Source organism: Hoplias malabaricus, chromosome 4, assembly GCF_029633855.1.
Source record: "Hoplias malabaricus isolate fHopMal1 chromosome 4, fHopMal1.hap1, whole genome shotgun sequence".
NCBI classification, from domain to species: Eukaryota; Metazoa; Chordata; class Actinopteri; order Characiformes; family Erythrinidae; genus Hoplias; species Hoplias malabaricus.
In genome coordinates, this window is record NC_089803.1 from 61080888 (window position 1) to 61096865 (window position 15978).

The window sequence follows — 15978 nt, forward strand, 5'->3', positions numbered from 1 at the left end:
TACCAATGGTATATGGCATAGCAAGTAATTTCTCCAAAGACAGAGTTAGAAGGGTGCATGGAGTCAAAACAGCAGTAATATTATCATACACTAAGGACAGATAGGGACACTTTGACTCTGTGGAATGTGAGGCACAGTTAGATCCTACATGATCCTACAGATCCTACATGATTTTTAACTTGACTTGAAAACATAAATGAGAGAATGACACTGATCTGATGTAACACATAAATGACTACTTATGAAATTAACTATATTGGAGGAGCTGAACAAATTGTACCAATTATGCCAAAATGACCTCCTCACAAAAAGCAGCTGTTAATCAAGTATAAGGATTTTACTATAAGCACTTTAGAGTGTCTGTGGCACCACTCATTTATCTGAACAAATAGCTTGAGCAACTTTTTGGTCTTATATAGCAGTGGACGTTCTGGTAGTGGGCGGTACTTAATCAGGTGCTGTAGTTAAATCTGACCATGACAGCAATCTTCATGCCCTAATGGAGATCTGACTAAATGATAAAAAATTGTAGTTCAAGATTAAAGCTGGGCATTCTCATGGAAATAAACAGTCAGCTGAATCTTGAAACTGAGTCAGAGTAGGTGGTAGGTGGATTGTTCGGGTGTTGCCAACGCCTGGGGATGCAAAAGCAGTTCAGCGGTTATTGGACTTGTCACATTTCGGGCCAAATTCATTCAGAACAGAAAAGTGTGTGAGCCATTCCAACAAATTCTGGACAGAGTCTGAGCAAATCTAATGCATGTTTGCAGGGAACACACCTTGGAGGGGGCGCCAGGGCCACACACACACACACACACACAGACAAACATTCACTCACACCTAATAGCACTTGAGTTGCTAATCCACGTGTGTTTTTGGACCATGGGAGGAAACCCGAGCCCCCGGAGGAGACCCAAGTAGACATGGGGAGAACACACTAGACTCCTCAGTCATTCACCCGGAGTGGGACTTGAACCCACAACCTCCAGGTCCCCTGGAGCTGTGTGATTGTGACACTACCTGCTGTCCCTACAATGATGCAAAATGAAACTGAGAATTTGTCTGAAAACTATACATTATATTATTAAAGGAATAAGAGAATCTGGATGAAATATCTATATGCAAGTATCACAACCAATATTGACTGGCTGTAATCTGTGGGCCCTCAGGTGTCACTGTATTATAAAAAACATAATTCTGTAGTGGTAATAACTGCATTGTCTGTGAACACAGATTTAAATAAATCAAACAAAAATCATTTTAAAGACACATATCATATTGTAGAGTGTTCCAGTGACAGACAGCCAAAGTGATTTTTACACTTGTACTTTCTCACACCAAACATGGAACCGTAATTCAGGGTGCTTTCCAGAAACAGTAAAGAGAAAGTGTATATATATATATATATATATAACAGGATTCCAAAAAGTTGGGAGACTAAACAAATTGTGAATAAAAACTGAATGCAATGATGTGGAGCTGCCAACATCTAATATTTTATTCAGAATAGAACACAAATCACAGATCAAACGTTTAAACTGAGAGAATGTATCATTTTACGGGAAAAATATGTTGTTTCAAAATTTCATGGCGTCAACAAATCCCCAGTTTGCCCAGTTAAGCAACTTGGTAGAGGTGCTGCTTGAAAAAAGCCAGAATTTTCTGCCATGAGTCCTCCTGTGCGTCCGCATGTGGTTTGGTCTGTCCACCCCAGACTAAGAGCACTGTCATTAAAAACACAATAACAATAAGATTTAAACACACACAGCCATGTTCTTTGCATTTTGTAAAATAAATAAGAATAAAATCCAGAATCTGTTAATGTTGATATGTATATTTCTTGAAGCTTTTTTGTTTTTTACTTTTTTGGAAAAGCACAAAGAAAATATTTCCAGTATTTTCATGGAACTGAGTTTTATATTTGAAGTACAAACAAATTTAGAATTTGATGACTGCAACACACCAATTTGTGACAGAGGCAAATTATGAGTGGAAATATAAAAAAATTTCAACATACCTTTGAATATGTCATTATAAATTGTTGAATATGTAACTGACGAGGGTATCGTTATTGGGTTCAAAAGGAGCTTTCAGCAAGACTCACTGTTCATAGGCTAAGATGTTTTGTGACACATCGCTTTGTGCCAAATTATTTGAATTGTTCAATGCAAGATTTATGTGTATTTCATGTACTTTATACAACACTGTAAATCATGCCAGCTATTGCAAAGTACTGCATGACATGCATAGTGTTCGCAGTCTTTCCTGCACCAGATTCTACACAAGTTAGAATAGTTTTATAAACTGGGAATCATTTGCAAAAAATCGAAACCAGAGAAATGTCTGTTTGTGCATGACCTTTCTGCCATCAGAGGGCATGGTATGATAAACTGTCATGTTACTATGATAAAAATAGTCAAATGTGCTTGGGAGCACTTTGTGCTATTGGGTCTATTGATGTGGGGGTAAACACTGGGATTTTACAGAGACATATGCTGCCATCAAGAAAGCTTCTTATCCTAGGAAGCCTTTGGTTATTTCAACAGGACAATGCCAGACTTCATGGCTGTATTGACACAGAGTGCATGTTTGACTGACTTCACTGCAGTCTCTTACTGCACACAATGAAGAGGAGAATCAGGCAACAGAAACCACAGATTATCGAAGCGGGGAAAGAACAAGACTATATGAATGGGACATGAAACGAGCAAGAGAAACGAAACAAACAATACAAAGAACACGCACGACCCAACAAAGAACAATGAACAAATGAACGCCCCCAGGAAGTGAGGGAAGGGGACTTAAATACACGGACAGACGAGACACACCTGATACAGATAACGAGGGTAAAGGAGGCGGAACAAAGCTGGAGCTAGGGTGGAACCAGGGCGGAGATAGGAACAACAACAAACAGACAGAGCCACATGGTAAGGGAAAACAAACAGGATTGGGCCAGGATGTGACACTGTCCCAACTTTTTTGGAATGTGTTGCATGCATCAAATAAAGTGTCTAATGTTTCGGTGAAAACATTGATTATTATTTATATATATATATATATATATATATATATATATATATATATATATATATATATTATTATTATTATTTTTTTTTTTGTAAATTTGTCAGTTAAATAGAGCTTCAAGGGAATTAACACATCAATTATTAATGCTGTCATTGCATTTTACCCAATGCAATGTCCCAACTTTTTGGATGTTTGGAAATGGGATTTGTATTTATTCATAATAAAATGTTAATTAATCTAATATTTGATTACCTTTTTTGTTAGACCCTTGCAAAATGAAGTTACTGGCCCGGTGGTGTGGGGTGTAGGGCACCTCTATCAGATGACCTGCTCCAGGATACGTGAGGACCTGCAGCAGATGCCTGTTTTCTGCTTTTTCCATTATTTGTGCCATCTGACAAAGGCCAACACCACACAAAAGTATCTATAATGGAAGTTTTTATATGTCTCTGCTGAAAAACCCAGTCTGCTTGTTTTGTCTGTATATTCATTTCTAATTGTCAACAGAACTCAGGAACTAAGTGTATATCGGGTCAGTTCGAGGTCAGTGCTTTATCAGAACAAAACATTCTGTCCCTCATCTTGTATGTCAAACTGGGATGTCTCTAACGAAACTAAGCTTGCAGAAACTTAGAGTGATTATCTTATGCTTATGACGTATAAACTACCTATATAAACTCTCTGTGAAAACTTCATCTTTGTCCACATTCACATAGTACTCTGTGTTAACCTTAATTAATCTTAATTAATAAACTATTTTCTGATTGCAAATGCTCTGTTAGATTTCAATTCTTAATACTTGCACTTATTTTCTCCACCCCAGTATCAAGTAAAAAAAAAATTCACATTGACTGCAGTGGAAACTCTAGCAATCTAATTCTCTCTACATATTCAAATCTAATCTTAAATCATATCTTTTCACACTTGCATATAATCTGCCTCAAGCCTAATCTGTTCTTCCACTATGTCCTGTCCTGCTATATCTACTTCTAATTGTATGTATCATGGTGTTCTTGTTATCTGTCTTCCTATTGTGTATTACAAATTGCAAGCGTCTTTACTTGGGATAATAAAGGTGATCTAATTATAGCTAATAATATTATGCTGTATGGCTTCTCTATGTGCATGCTGCTCTGTCTGTGATTATACTACAAAGTATGTGTTCATGTTGAGTTTCTGTACAATACAGGGTTATGTATATTTGGAACGTACATTCAGTTTGGAAATAACAATAATAAATGTCAGTAGTGACATAAATAATGAAATGACAAATAATCTTTTGTGGGTTTTTGAGTTGTTGCCATGTCCAACTCAGATTAATGTTTGTCACTATGATCCAAACTGATTTAAAGAAAACTGAATTAAGTTACCAAAAATTATCTCATTTTACAATAAATAATTTTGTAATGTGGTGCACTCAATGGCGTAGGTTGATTTGCCTTACATCTTCTGCACACTCAACAGTAGGCCAATTCTGATCATCGTCACCATTAACAAAGAGCAAAGGACACTTTATCTGACCCACCTGTGGGTTAAAGTAAATCATTACACAAACATATTCAAACAAACCATATAAAGACAGAGACATATGCATGGATGTGTGCTGCAGTAAAACAACCCAAATTAGCCCTGCAGATTTAAAAAATGCATTTTAATGATCTAACTTACATCCACTTTAATGCTTGGATCTGCTGGAATGGGCAGCATTATATTTCTCCAGATTAACTGATTGTTCTCTATTCGCAATTTGTCAGACTTCCTAAGAAGAAAAAAAATAATTAGACATAACTGTTTAACAAAAACATTTGAATAATGTTATTAAAAAACAACTCTGGATCTGTCTTGATCATGTATCTCCATTTTTGTTGATTATTAGTTTAGAATTAAGATTGACCAGGTAAGCAGGTTATCTCTTAATACAAACAAACAATGGAATTTACACTTTTCAGGCAAGTTGTTATCACATAAAACACAGAACAGCCCTTACACTTTTCAGTTTTTGCTTTGCCTCACTTTATATAAAACACACAAACTATGTTTACACCTTTACACCTTTAATCTACACATAGGCTTCCGTAACTATATATTTAAAAATAATGGGAGAAAGATCAATGTGTGTTTCTTTGTGGTGTGGGTTTTTAAAACAAATTATGAGTTTGTATAAAAGCCTCACTTATTCGCCTATTTAAAGTGGACACTATGTTTGAAGACCTGGCAGCGGTGGGTTTGGACTATAAAATGATTGGACAGAGGGCGTGATCACAGGCAGGACTTTTGAGGGCGGGATCAAAAGAGCTCGGCTCTGGACTGAGCAATTCTCAAAGAGAATATACTGCTTCAGCAATGCTATGAGAGGCAGCTTTGACTGTTATTAGCTTTGAGTGTTTCCTTAATCTATGGTCACACACCCTGGACATTTTATGACAAAATACAGTAAATATCTTACAGATTGCTCCTTTAAGGTGTGGTTAAGACAGTAAAGACTTATTTTTCACTTAGATTATTTGTGACATTGTGTACAATCAAATTTTGGATAGAGTGAAATAGCAGTTGCTTCATAAAAGATTTTTAAATGCCAGTGCTATATTCAGTTCTTAAGGTGGCGAATAATGCTGATTTGTAAACGGACACCTTTAAAATGGAACTAAATATCTGAACACAAAATTGTGAATGAGAAAGCAGAGATCTGTCTCCTAAAATGTAAATTATGGTGGAACAGAAAGGCAATAATTAACACAAGACTTGCCTAGTCTAAATATTTGAGGTGGATTTGAAGAGTAAATGGCAGGAAAATGGCAGCCACTCTTTCACTTTGTTTTTGCGTTTATCTAGTGTAAGTACATGTTTTAGTGAAACAATGAACACATTTCTGTTTAAAAATGTTGATTGTAACACATACTTTTATTATGGTGCAAAGTTCTTAAACTCGTCTCTTGTTTTTTTTTTTTCGTGTAGGTTCATGTCTGGGGAGAAGGAGGAGGAGATAGCCAGCTCTCTTCACTGTTTTGAAACTATATAGTAGTTACCATTTTAAATGCTTGGTATCAGTATTACAGATTGCTCCAGTATACAGTATTAGCTATTGCAGATAGCTGTAATATCTGTACCTTACTCTGAATTTGATGAATACAATAATATCCGAAATTTAAGGTGACTGCTCCCCTTAAATAATGACCTATATGTATAGTACAGTTTGGCAAATTAAATAATTTAAAATCCATTTAATATACACTGCCAATACTATAATTTTAAAAGAAAAAATATAAAACTGCCTGCTTACCTGAAGTCTGCATAGATTTTAGGCAGAGACTTATTTTCAGGAATAAAGTGACTTCCACTGATGCACACACAGCACTGAGGCTGTGACCGAATTAAACAATGACAAAAGAAACACAAAGACAATATTAGTTTTTTTGTAAAAATATATTCAAACATATAATCAAAAAATGTGATTAAAAATGTCTTAAATATGGATGTGATGTATAAATGCTTAACAAACAAAAAACAAACCAGCCAAAGCTATTAATTAGAAAAAAATGATTAATTTGATTTGATTTTCCATTAACAAGATAAAAGTACTGATAAAATTACTGGTGTGTAGGGGTGGGCAGATAGATCCAAATATCGATAATATCGATACCAACGCTGGTATTGGTATTGATCAATACTCGTAGAAAGGATCGATACTCAAGCTTTTTTTCTCTAAACACCTCTAAAGTCTTTGGGTGTATGTCATTATTTTTGTGCCACCATTCTGCACGCGTGCATGCGGAGTTTTCTGAGTGTGCGCCGATATTTTTGAGCGAGCAAGAACGTTTCTGAGCACTCAGGTATATTGCCGCGCGGATATGTTGAGCAAGCAAGAAGGTTTCTGCGCATGCGGATATTTTGAGCAAGCATGAACGTTTATGCACACGCGCGGGGATATTGCCATGCAGATATTTCGAGCGAGCAAGAAGATTTCTGCACACGCGCGGGGATATTTTAAGCGAGCAAACAGGTTTCTTGAACGCACACTACAGCCTACACATTTTACTCTCCTGTCCTGTGCGCGATGTCTCTGACCCGCGCGCTTGCTCCACACTTACAGCCATTACAACGTGCCTCAGTTTCAACATAATTTCAATTATGTATATTGTTTTTAGCACATCAGCTACGTTGCTGAGTCAGTTAATCAAAGTAAATACAAGCCCAAAAACAACAGATAAAAACTCTACAGTGTTGCCAATTCAATGAATATAAAATAAAATGACTGGCTGTGGTGCACTGGTCTGTTGCCGTTCAGAAGGGCATTGTCAGATTTCCCCCTAACCATAAACTCCCACTCACCGTTATCCCCCTATTTACTGGTCTCCGGCCTGTATGTTCTTCTCAGTTGGCGGTCAAGCCATCCAATCAGAAATTACCTTTGTCATTTGAAGCTTCTTATTGACTGAATCTGAGGCACTTTGTAATGTCTGTAAGTGTTGAGCGAGTGCGCATGTCAGAGACAACGCGCGCTCAGAAACCTTCTTGCTTGCTCAAAAATATCCGCGCGCACACAGAAATCTTCTTGCTCTCGAAATATCTGCGTGGCAATATTCCTGCGTGTGCGCAGAAACCTTCTTTCTCGCTCGAAATATCCAGGCGGCGCGTGCGGCACGTGCACATGGTGAAGACTAGCGGTATCGATATCGGTATCAATATCGGCGATACCGCCCACCTCTACTGGTGTGTGGGACCACTTTTTTTGTCCTAGATTTTAGGCTTGCAAGTAAACAATTAAACACAATTGAACTAATTTTCCCTACATCATGTCCAGGTCCCCAGAACCTGAAGAACTCTGAAACTTGGAAATTTGATAGTCTCCTTGTGAAGGAAACTCTAACTTGGAGGTACAGGTCTGTTTTTGATGATTTGCATGGTGTGGAACCTGAAACTTGGAGGACAGGGCATTCTTGCCCTCAAGTGAAGCACCCACATATTGTGCAGCATTCCATTGCCTAATGGCAATGTGGGTCTGTTGAGGTTTCCCTTCACAGCTGAGTCTTGAATTTGTCTTGAATCAAAAACATGTTTGGCATAACTGGTACTGCATTAGCTTGGTTTCAATCGTATCTTTCTGGTAGGCAGCAGTTTGTTTCAATGGGAAGTTTTCGATCTGACACATGCTCCTTGTCACATGGTGTTCCCCAGGGCTCTGTTCTTGGGCCCCTGCTTTTTATTTTGTACATCCTTCCTCTTGGTGACATCATTAGACATCATGGACTGCAGTTTCACTGTTTTGCTGATGATGTCCAGATATACATTTGTACAAAACCTTCTCACAGCTTGCCACCTAGTGCCTTGCTGAAATACTTAACTGATGTGAGGGCTTGGATGATCGAGAACTTCCTGAGCTTAAATAATAAAAAATCTGAAGCCATCATTATTGCTTCTCCTGCAACAGTCAGGAGGCTTAGTGACACTACTGTTTGTATCCCTGGTTTTGTTGTCTCTACCTCAACACTAGTGAGAAATCTCGGAGTAATTTTTGATTCTACATTATCATTTGAATCACATATTAACAACACATGTAGGACAGCCTTCTACCATCTTAAAAATATCTCTAGGATTCGCCCTTTTCTCTCTTTCACTGCTGCCGAGACCATAGTCTATGCATTTGTATTTTCCAGACTTTGTGTTGCAGGTCCAAAGCTGTGGAATAGTCTTCCTGATGAACTGCGAGCTTGTTCATCTGTAGATGTTTTTAAAACCAGACTCAAAACTCATCTTTTTAAACTAGCATATGGATGATACTATGTATATGTCTCTATGGTTATTTATGTTTGTATGTGCATTTACCTTTTATTTACTTTTTTTTATTTATTTATTTTTTTTATTATTATCTATTGTACAGTGTCCTTGGGTCTCTTGAAAGGCACTTTCAAATAAAAATTTATTATTATTTAAGGATTTCAGAGTTCCTTAGGGTCAAGGTATATGTGGTAGCACACGAAGACCACTCGTCTCCCAGTGACTTTGGTTGGTAACGACACAGAATCGAACTGTTAGTGTTCTTCTCCAAGCCAGTTGAGCTCTAGAAATTGACTTTACATGTCGCAAAGAAAATGTGTGCTGCTCTTATCATCCTGAGCTAATGGGTACAATACACAATGTCTAAAATTATGAGAAGACTGAGTTACAAAGTGAAAAAAAATCTTTAATTTAGTCAAACCAATTAGGTGATTGAACAGGAAAAATTAACATTATATCAGTATTAAACAAACTAATCATAACCATAATATAGGCTACTGAAAAGCCTCAGTGCATGTAATTGTGTGTGTGTGTGTGTGTGTGTGTATGAGTGTGTGTCTGTGTGTGTGAGCGCATATTGGCAAATCACCTTAATGATTTTGGAGTATGTAACCAGGGCCAGTGTCATAAAGGCCCCAAATGAAAGACCAAACACAGCCAATTTGTCTCTCCTTACCATGGGGTGATCCTGTAATATTTGATATGCAGTCTGCAAAACACACACAAACACACATACACACACACACACACACATACAGCTCTATGGCATAAATATAATCTAAAGTTATTAAATACATGAAAATGTTCGAAAAATATTTAAATATAGCTTTATTGTATTTGTGATGTATTCTATTGGGAAGACTATTCTGAAAAGAGCTTAGACAACCCTGGCCCAATTACAGTCATTATCTGTAACCAGAGGAAACCCACAGGGAGAACACACCAAACTCCTCACAGTCAACCAGAGCAGGACTTGAACCCCCAACCCCAGATCCCTGGAGCAATGTGACTGCAACACTACCTGCTGTGCCACTGTGCCACCTGTGACATTACTTATTTATTGTCTAAGCGATAATAAGCACTTTTATTTTCCTGTGCAGTCAGAATCTAACAGCTGTACTTGCATGCTGAAAAAATAAAAATAGCTTGTGGGTTGAATTACCTCAAAGTAACTGATATTCAGTGCTGTTGCTTTTGCTTCCTTTGGGAAGAAATACTCCAGAGCTAATGAAGCAAAGCCATGAGATGCCAGGAGAGCAGATCTATACTCCACTAGAACACCACCTACTCCAAACAAGTCCAGCACTCCAGGAAATGGTCCAGGACCTAAACAAAACACACAAACTGAAAGTGAACTTCACATATACAGCACAGATGTATGCAAAGGCTTACATTGTCCTAAACAATTGCACATTTTTAACATTTATGTCATCCATCCCATCTACCATATTGTTTATTCACATACTGAATGTGCCATATCATTGGAAAAGCCACATTATGTTTTATTTTTGCCTTTTTTTATGTGACCAATACACAGGAATTGAACACTAAAAACCTGTAAGTGTGAGCATTATGAGTTCTGAGAATGTAGGCTCTAATTAATATCTCAGCTCTTGTGGTTTAAAAATAGTTTAGCTACACATTATGATTAAAAAAAATAGTAATCTTTCAGCCTCAGACTGAGTTGTGCAGCATGAAATAGTGAACAATTGGTGAGATTTTACAGTACACCTCTAAAAATCCCCAAAATACTGAATGGCTATCCATAACTCCAGAGAACACATTTCTGCTGCTCCACAGCACCGTGTTTGGGGATTTATACATTTCCAGCCTATGATTGACATTGTGCTTGGTGACCATACAGTGCATGTATGTACCTGGAGGGATGAACAGAGTTCCTCGAACACCTTTCTCCTGGACATCCACCCTTCTCACACCTGGAGCCATATACCAGCGCTCTATAACACGGGATTCTAACACTGAGAGTTGGTTAAAGCCCTGAGAAATGTGTCCATCATAAACAGAAATGTGGAAGACCATTGGCATGATTACATTTTTCCTTCGCAATCTAAATCAAAAACAAATTGTGAATGAAAGGGGGTGGGGATGTGGATAGAGGAAAAAGGAGAGAGGGGGATGTTAATTACTAGAAGGCTTGTACAGTCTTTATCTACAATATACTGAAACAAGACGCCATCATTTTGGTCCATTTCGATTCTCAATTCACAATAAATTTTAAACAAGAAAATGGCAGCTGTAGTTATTAAATAATTTTTCAAAAATTAAAAGCAGGTATGTAAGGAATGAGATACAAACATTTGTCCTGACTTAGAAAAATACACTTCCACACTGCATAGACCATTTCCCACATCTGCAAATTACCTGAGTCCTGTTCGGCTTCCTGGCACCGGCCTCAGACTCCACAGCAATCCCATGGATTCCACACCTTTATATGTTCCTCCCACACTAGCATCCTTTGATACTACACACACACACACACACACGTGTACATGTGTAGAGACCATATATACATGATTATGAACGCCATATTAACATAACTATCTATCAGCAATTATCAACTGTCACATTATGCACTTTCAAACTGTTATGAAATTTAACAGACCACCAAATATTAAAATTACATTCCAGTTCAAAAGGTTAAATATGTTATTTGTCACAATATGTAATTCAGTTCATTCATGATATGTTAATATTTTACCATCACAAACCTTTCATGTAAAAGCACAAAAGGCACGTACGTTTACTGTTGGTTGGGCATAGTACATAAAATACCTATGCAAATATGAGTATTCTATGTACTATTTGTAAATCATTGTTTAATTGTAAAACTATGTGTAAATCGTTAATGTACTATTTGTAAATCTTTGTTTACAAATCAAACTGTGAAATCATGCACTCAGTTGGAGAATTATTTGTTATTGGTCTTTATTACAGATTGTAGCCAAAGAGAAAACTGAAAAGTTGAAATATTCACCTGCTATTGTCCCAGATTCATCACTGATGTAGTGTCCAAATGCCTCCCAGTAGTCCTTGTCCTCTGACTGATGAACAGTGTGGAGGGTCACTTGTTGTTTAGGTCTAAGATTCTTCACTAAGATCTGAAGCTTCTCATCTAGGAGACCCCTGCTGGGCTCCACTGAGAGTTAAGGCCAAACCTCAGCCATGGTGCTCAAAGACCTACAAAACTTCCATCATAAAAAGTATTCTTTGTTGAACTACAGCATCTTAAACTTAATCTAATATTTCATAATATGAGACTATGAAAACATTAATTAAGATTTTTAATCCTATTTCTGAACAAATGTACTTTTCTAAAGTTACATTTTTAATAGTGTTTTGCAATTAAATTTCCAAGGGTTCAAAAGCTATTGAAATGTATTCTCAAAAACTCATCAATACAATGGAAGAGATGTAGTGTATGTCATGTGGGTGGCACTTCACCAAATATTATTATTATTATAAACTATTTATCTTAAATAATTCGGTTTAGCAACTTTATTTACCAGCAATACCCACTCACACACTTCAGAGCAATAACTAGAAAACAGCTCTATTATTTGTGGCTTAAAAGTTCTGATTTTCACTTAATTAACACGGAGTGTTTTTCCCTGCTGTTCGTCACCTTCGTTTTTACTGTATAGTGTAGTTGATAGACGGTCCCTTAGCTCTCGCGGAGCTGGCGACAGCAGTCAAGAAAACATTCACAAAACAATATATTTCGTAGTATTCAAAAGGCAAACATTTCTGACATGATCTGAGTTGTAGCGACTTGTGTTGCATCCCATACTTTGCAAGTATTAACTAATTTGCATGCACCGTTTGAGAGTTATTGAAGAAAGAAATCTGAATATGCGAATATTAAGCCAACTTTACCGGAGCCCATGAATGATCCTGTGAACTCGTTGAAAATTGCAACCGGTTACTCTCACTGACCACCAACTCCTCGGAAACATGCTTAACAGGGATGTCTCACGCGTTGGTGGAAGATGGTGGTCAGCGAGAGTAACCGATTGCAGTTGGGAAAGGAGGTTAGAAAATACCAGTCAAAACGGACTGTAGATCTCACGGTCTTTCTTAAAGTGAAGTACATCATAATTAAATCAATAAAGTAAATATGTATATACATATATATACATATGTATGTATATATGTAAATATAAAGTACATATTAAAGTAAATATATACTTACGCTACGACAGAGCATCTGTACAGTTTATAAATACAGTCAATGCCCAGGACCCCGGAGATATGTGGCAGGAGCGGTAATAACATGGAAAGACATCTGCATCTTAAATTCGTATGACGGCATATTCCTGTTTTGCGTATATGCCGATGATTCATATACTCCATTCATTGTTGAACATCTGCCAGTAGCCTAAGTTTAGCTAGCACATGGAGACGCTGAAGTTGGTTCCTTATTCGCAGGTCCCGATTCCTTTGGCCCCTTATTCACAGCCTCTTATTCGCAGACTGAAGTTAGCTCCTTAGTCGCAGATCCAGATTCAGTGAGCCGCGGTGGCACTTAATACAGAAATTAACGAACTGTTTGCCCACACAACACACAAAACAAGCCAAAAACATGTATGAAATCTTTACTCAATCGCTGTTAAGTTTGTTTATTTAATACTAAAGTTCTCCGCAGTTTAAAATACTTGGAATAACTTTTATACATTATAAAATAATATATAGTATGGTATATAAAGATTTAAAATTGATGAATTTTTATTTATTTATTTTAAATTGACCAGTAAAAATAAAACAGAAAATAGCAGGTAGGTTAAATAGATATTTAAATATCAACAAACAAAAAAAAAAAAATTGTGTTTATTCAGGCCCAGGCTGATGATGTTTTCTTCATCTGTATTAAGCCATAATTTTCTTTCAGTCATATTAAACACCACATCATGTGCCAGAGGCTTTAAAAGTGAGAGAGTGACGTGTATTTTATACATATGGTATTGTGGTAAATATTATTAATAAAAGTAATTGTATGGTTTGGTTTTAGTTGACATTAAAGTAACCCTGCAAGGTTTAGGCAACATGAGTACATGCAGGACAGTAGTCAAAACTGGAAGGTCAGGGGTTCATAGCAATCAATATGATCTGTATATGCAGTCAGTTAATCTTGAGCAATCTTGCAAAGCTTAGGCAATATGAGTAAGTGTGAAAAAAGCAGCAACACACATTAGCACACTGCTAATCAGATGGATCAGCTAAAGCAAAACAGAATGTTCAATAACACTTACATATCCAGACAGAAAAACAGTTATACACACATAGCAACCGCCTAGCAACGCTGATGCGCACAAATTGAGGTCCAATCACAAACAGACACCTTGCTTAAGAGTCAGACAGAACATAGTGTAAGAAGAGGAGTCAGAAAGCGAGGTCTTCGGAGACCAGGAGGTAAAATGCTAAATGTGTTGAATGTACTGTTCTCCCCGGAATTCCGTATAATAAAAACTGTTTTGATTGTTCACTCAAACTCTGTGTTAACCTCTTCTGTTCCAATTATTTGCATCAACGAACACGCAGGACGGATTTGTCCACAGTATTAAGTGCAGCATTAGGAGATGTTCACTGTTCTGAGTTTATAGGTATGTTCTAGTTCAGGGGTCGGCAACCCGCGGCTCCAGAGCCGCATGCAGCTCTTTGATCACTCTGATGTGGCTCAGCTTTTGAAAATAATTACTGAGTATTTAATTAAAATGTATTTTATTTTAGTTCATTCATTTTCAAAATGCAATTCTATGAAGATTATGGCGATCTTGTAACATCTAAATTATTTTGTCGCTCTTAATACACATCACAACTTCCATTGTGCGACACCCGCCAGTGTGCGGTTTCTTGAACTTTTTGACAGCTGACTGCACGGCGCCAGTAAAATAATGATGAACACAGAGAGAGGACAGCTAAAAATGTTTTGTTGCATGCAGAAATGTTATTTCATTAATTTCATAAATGTAACACAGTATAGATTGTTTATATATATCCAATCATAGAGCTTAACAAAATGAATGAAATAATTAATTAACAATCAAATAATAATTATCACTGACTCTGCTACATATAATTTATGCCGCCGCAACGTGGTGCATAATTATTTTACCACAACTTTATGGTGAAGTTTATTAATTCCATGATTCAAAAGGGGGTGGCAGCAGGAGACGCCCAGGAAACTGTGCTACTGATGATGTGTGCTCATGGGCAAATGGGCAAGGAAATAGGAGTTCTGAGGTTTAAAAGCAAAGAGGCTGATGGATGGAAGGCTGGATGGAGATGTCGGGCCTGAAGGTGCTCTGAGTCGGTCCTGGTCCAGCCAGCTGCGCGGGATGATCCGTGCTCTATCATTTAGTGGGATGTGTAGAAGCCAAATGACTGGAAGTCGTTTTATACAACGCTGATTATCTTTGATAATATTTCTCATTGATTTCTTTTGCACTACACCTTTTGTATTTTTCACGTGTCACATATAGGTTTTCTAAATGACTTTTTGACTCATAAAGGGTAACTAGATTTTGTCGACCTGAAGGTCCAAATGACGCGTTCCATTGTATAATTTATTTTCAGATATCTGATTTCCAGGGTGGGCGTAATAGATTTCACCCAAAGGGGGAATTGTTAGGAAATAAAATAACTGAAGTGTAACTCTGCTCTGCAGGCATGCTGAGATAGGCACATTCCATTCTATAGTCACACACACACACATAGTAAAAAACACTAGTTTGAAGACAAAGAAACTCTGCTAAAATGGGGCGTAATCAAGTTTGTATAAAAGATTACAGGACCCAGCACTGAAGGTCAGACTTTCCCGACTCGCATTAAGGATCTTAAATCTTTGATTAATTAAAAAACATATTGGGTGGTGTATCAATCTCTATAAAGATCTGTCCATAAACACTTCCTAAAGCATAATTAACACTAGTGGATGCAGGACATGCCTTTTACATTGTAAGCTTAATGGAGAAATCAGTCATTTTACAATATTTTAGAGTCCATTGCAATGGACAAATGGATAAAATTGCCTTTGAAAAAGTGCCTGTGGCACAGGAAATGTATCTGCTCAATAAGCACAAGTAACTGTCAGGTCTTTGAGGCACAGGGCAAATAGAAGAGGGCTGCTGTGGCGACTCAGAAACTGAGATGGAATATGAT

The 15978-nt window shown here is 37.2% G+C and overlaps 1 protein-coding gene across 1 annotated transcript; it reads right to left on the minus strand.

The window, feature by feature from the left end:
* Positions 1–1564: 1564 nt before the first annotated feature.
* On the minus strand, positions 1565–13141 carry LOC136695360 (peroxisomal succinyl-coenzyme A thioesterase-like). The gene is made up of 11 exons (XM_066669401.1): positions 13013–13141; positions 11798–12008; positions 11185–11284; positions 10680–10870; positions 9965–10128; positions 9392–9511; positions 6308–6387; positions 4696–4786; positions 4472–4552; positions 3280–3421; positions 1565–1724 (listed from the first exon to the last, which is right to left on the minus strand). The coding sequence occupies exons 3-11, from the start codon at positions 11235–11237 to the stop codon at positions 1618–1620; spliced, it is 1029 nt and encodes a 342-aa protein (XP_066525498.1). The 5' UTR covers positions 11238–11284; positions 11798–12008; positions 13013–13141; the 3' UTR covers positions 1565–1617.
* Positions 13142–15978: the final 2837 nt, after the last annotated feature.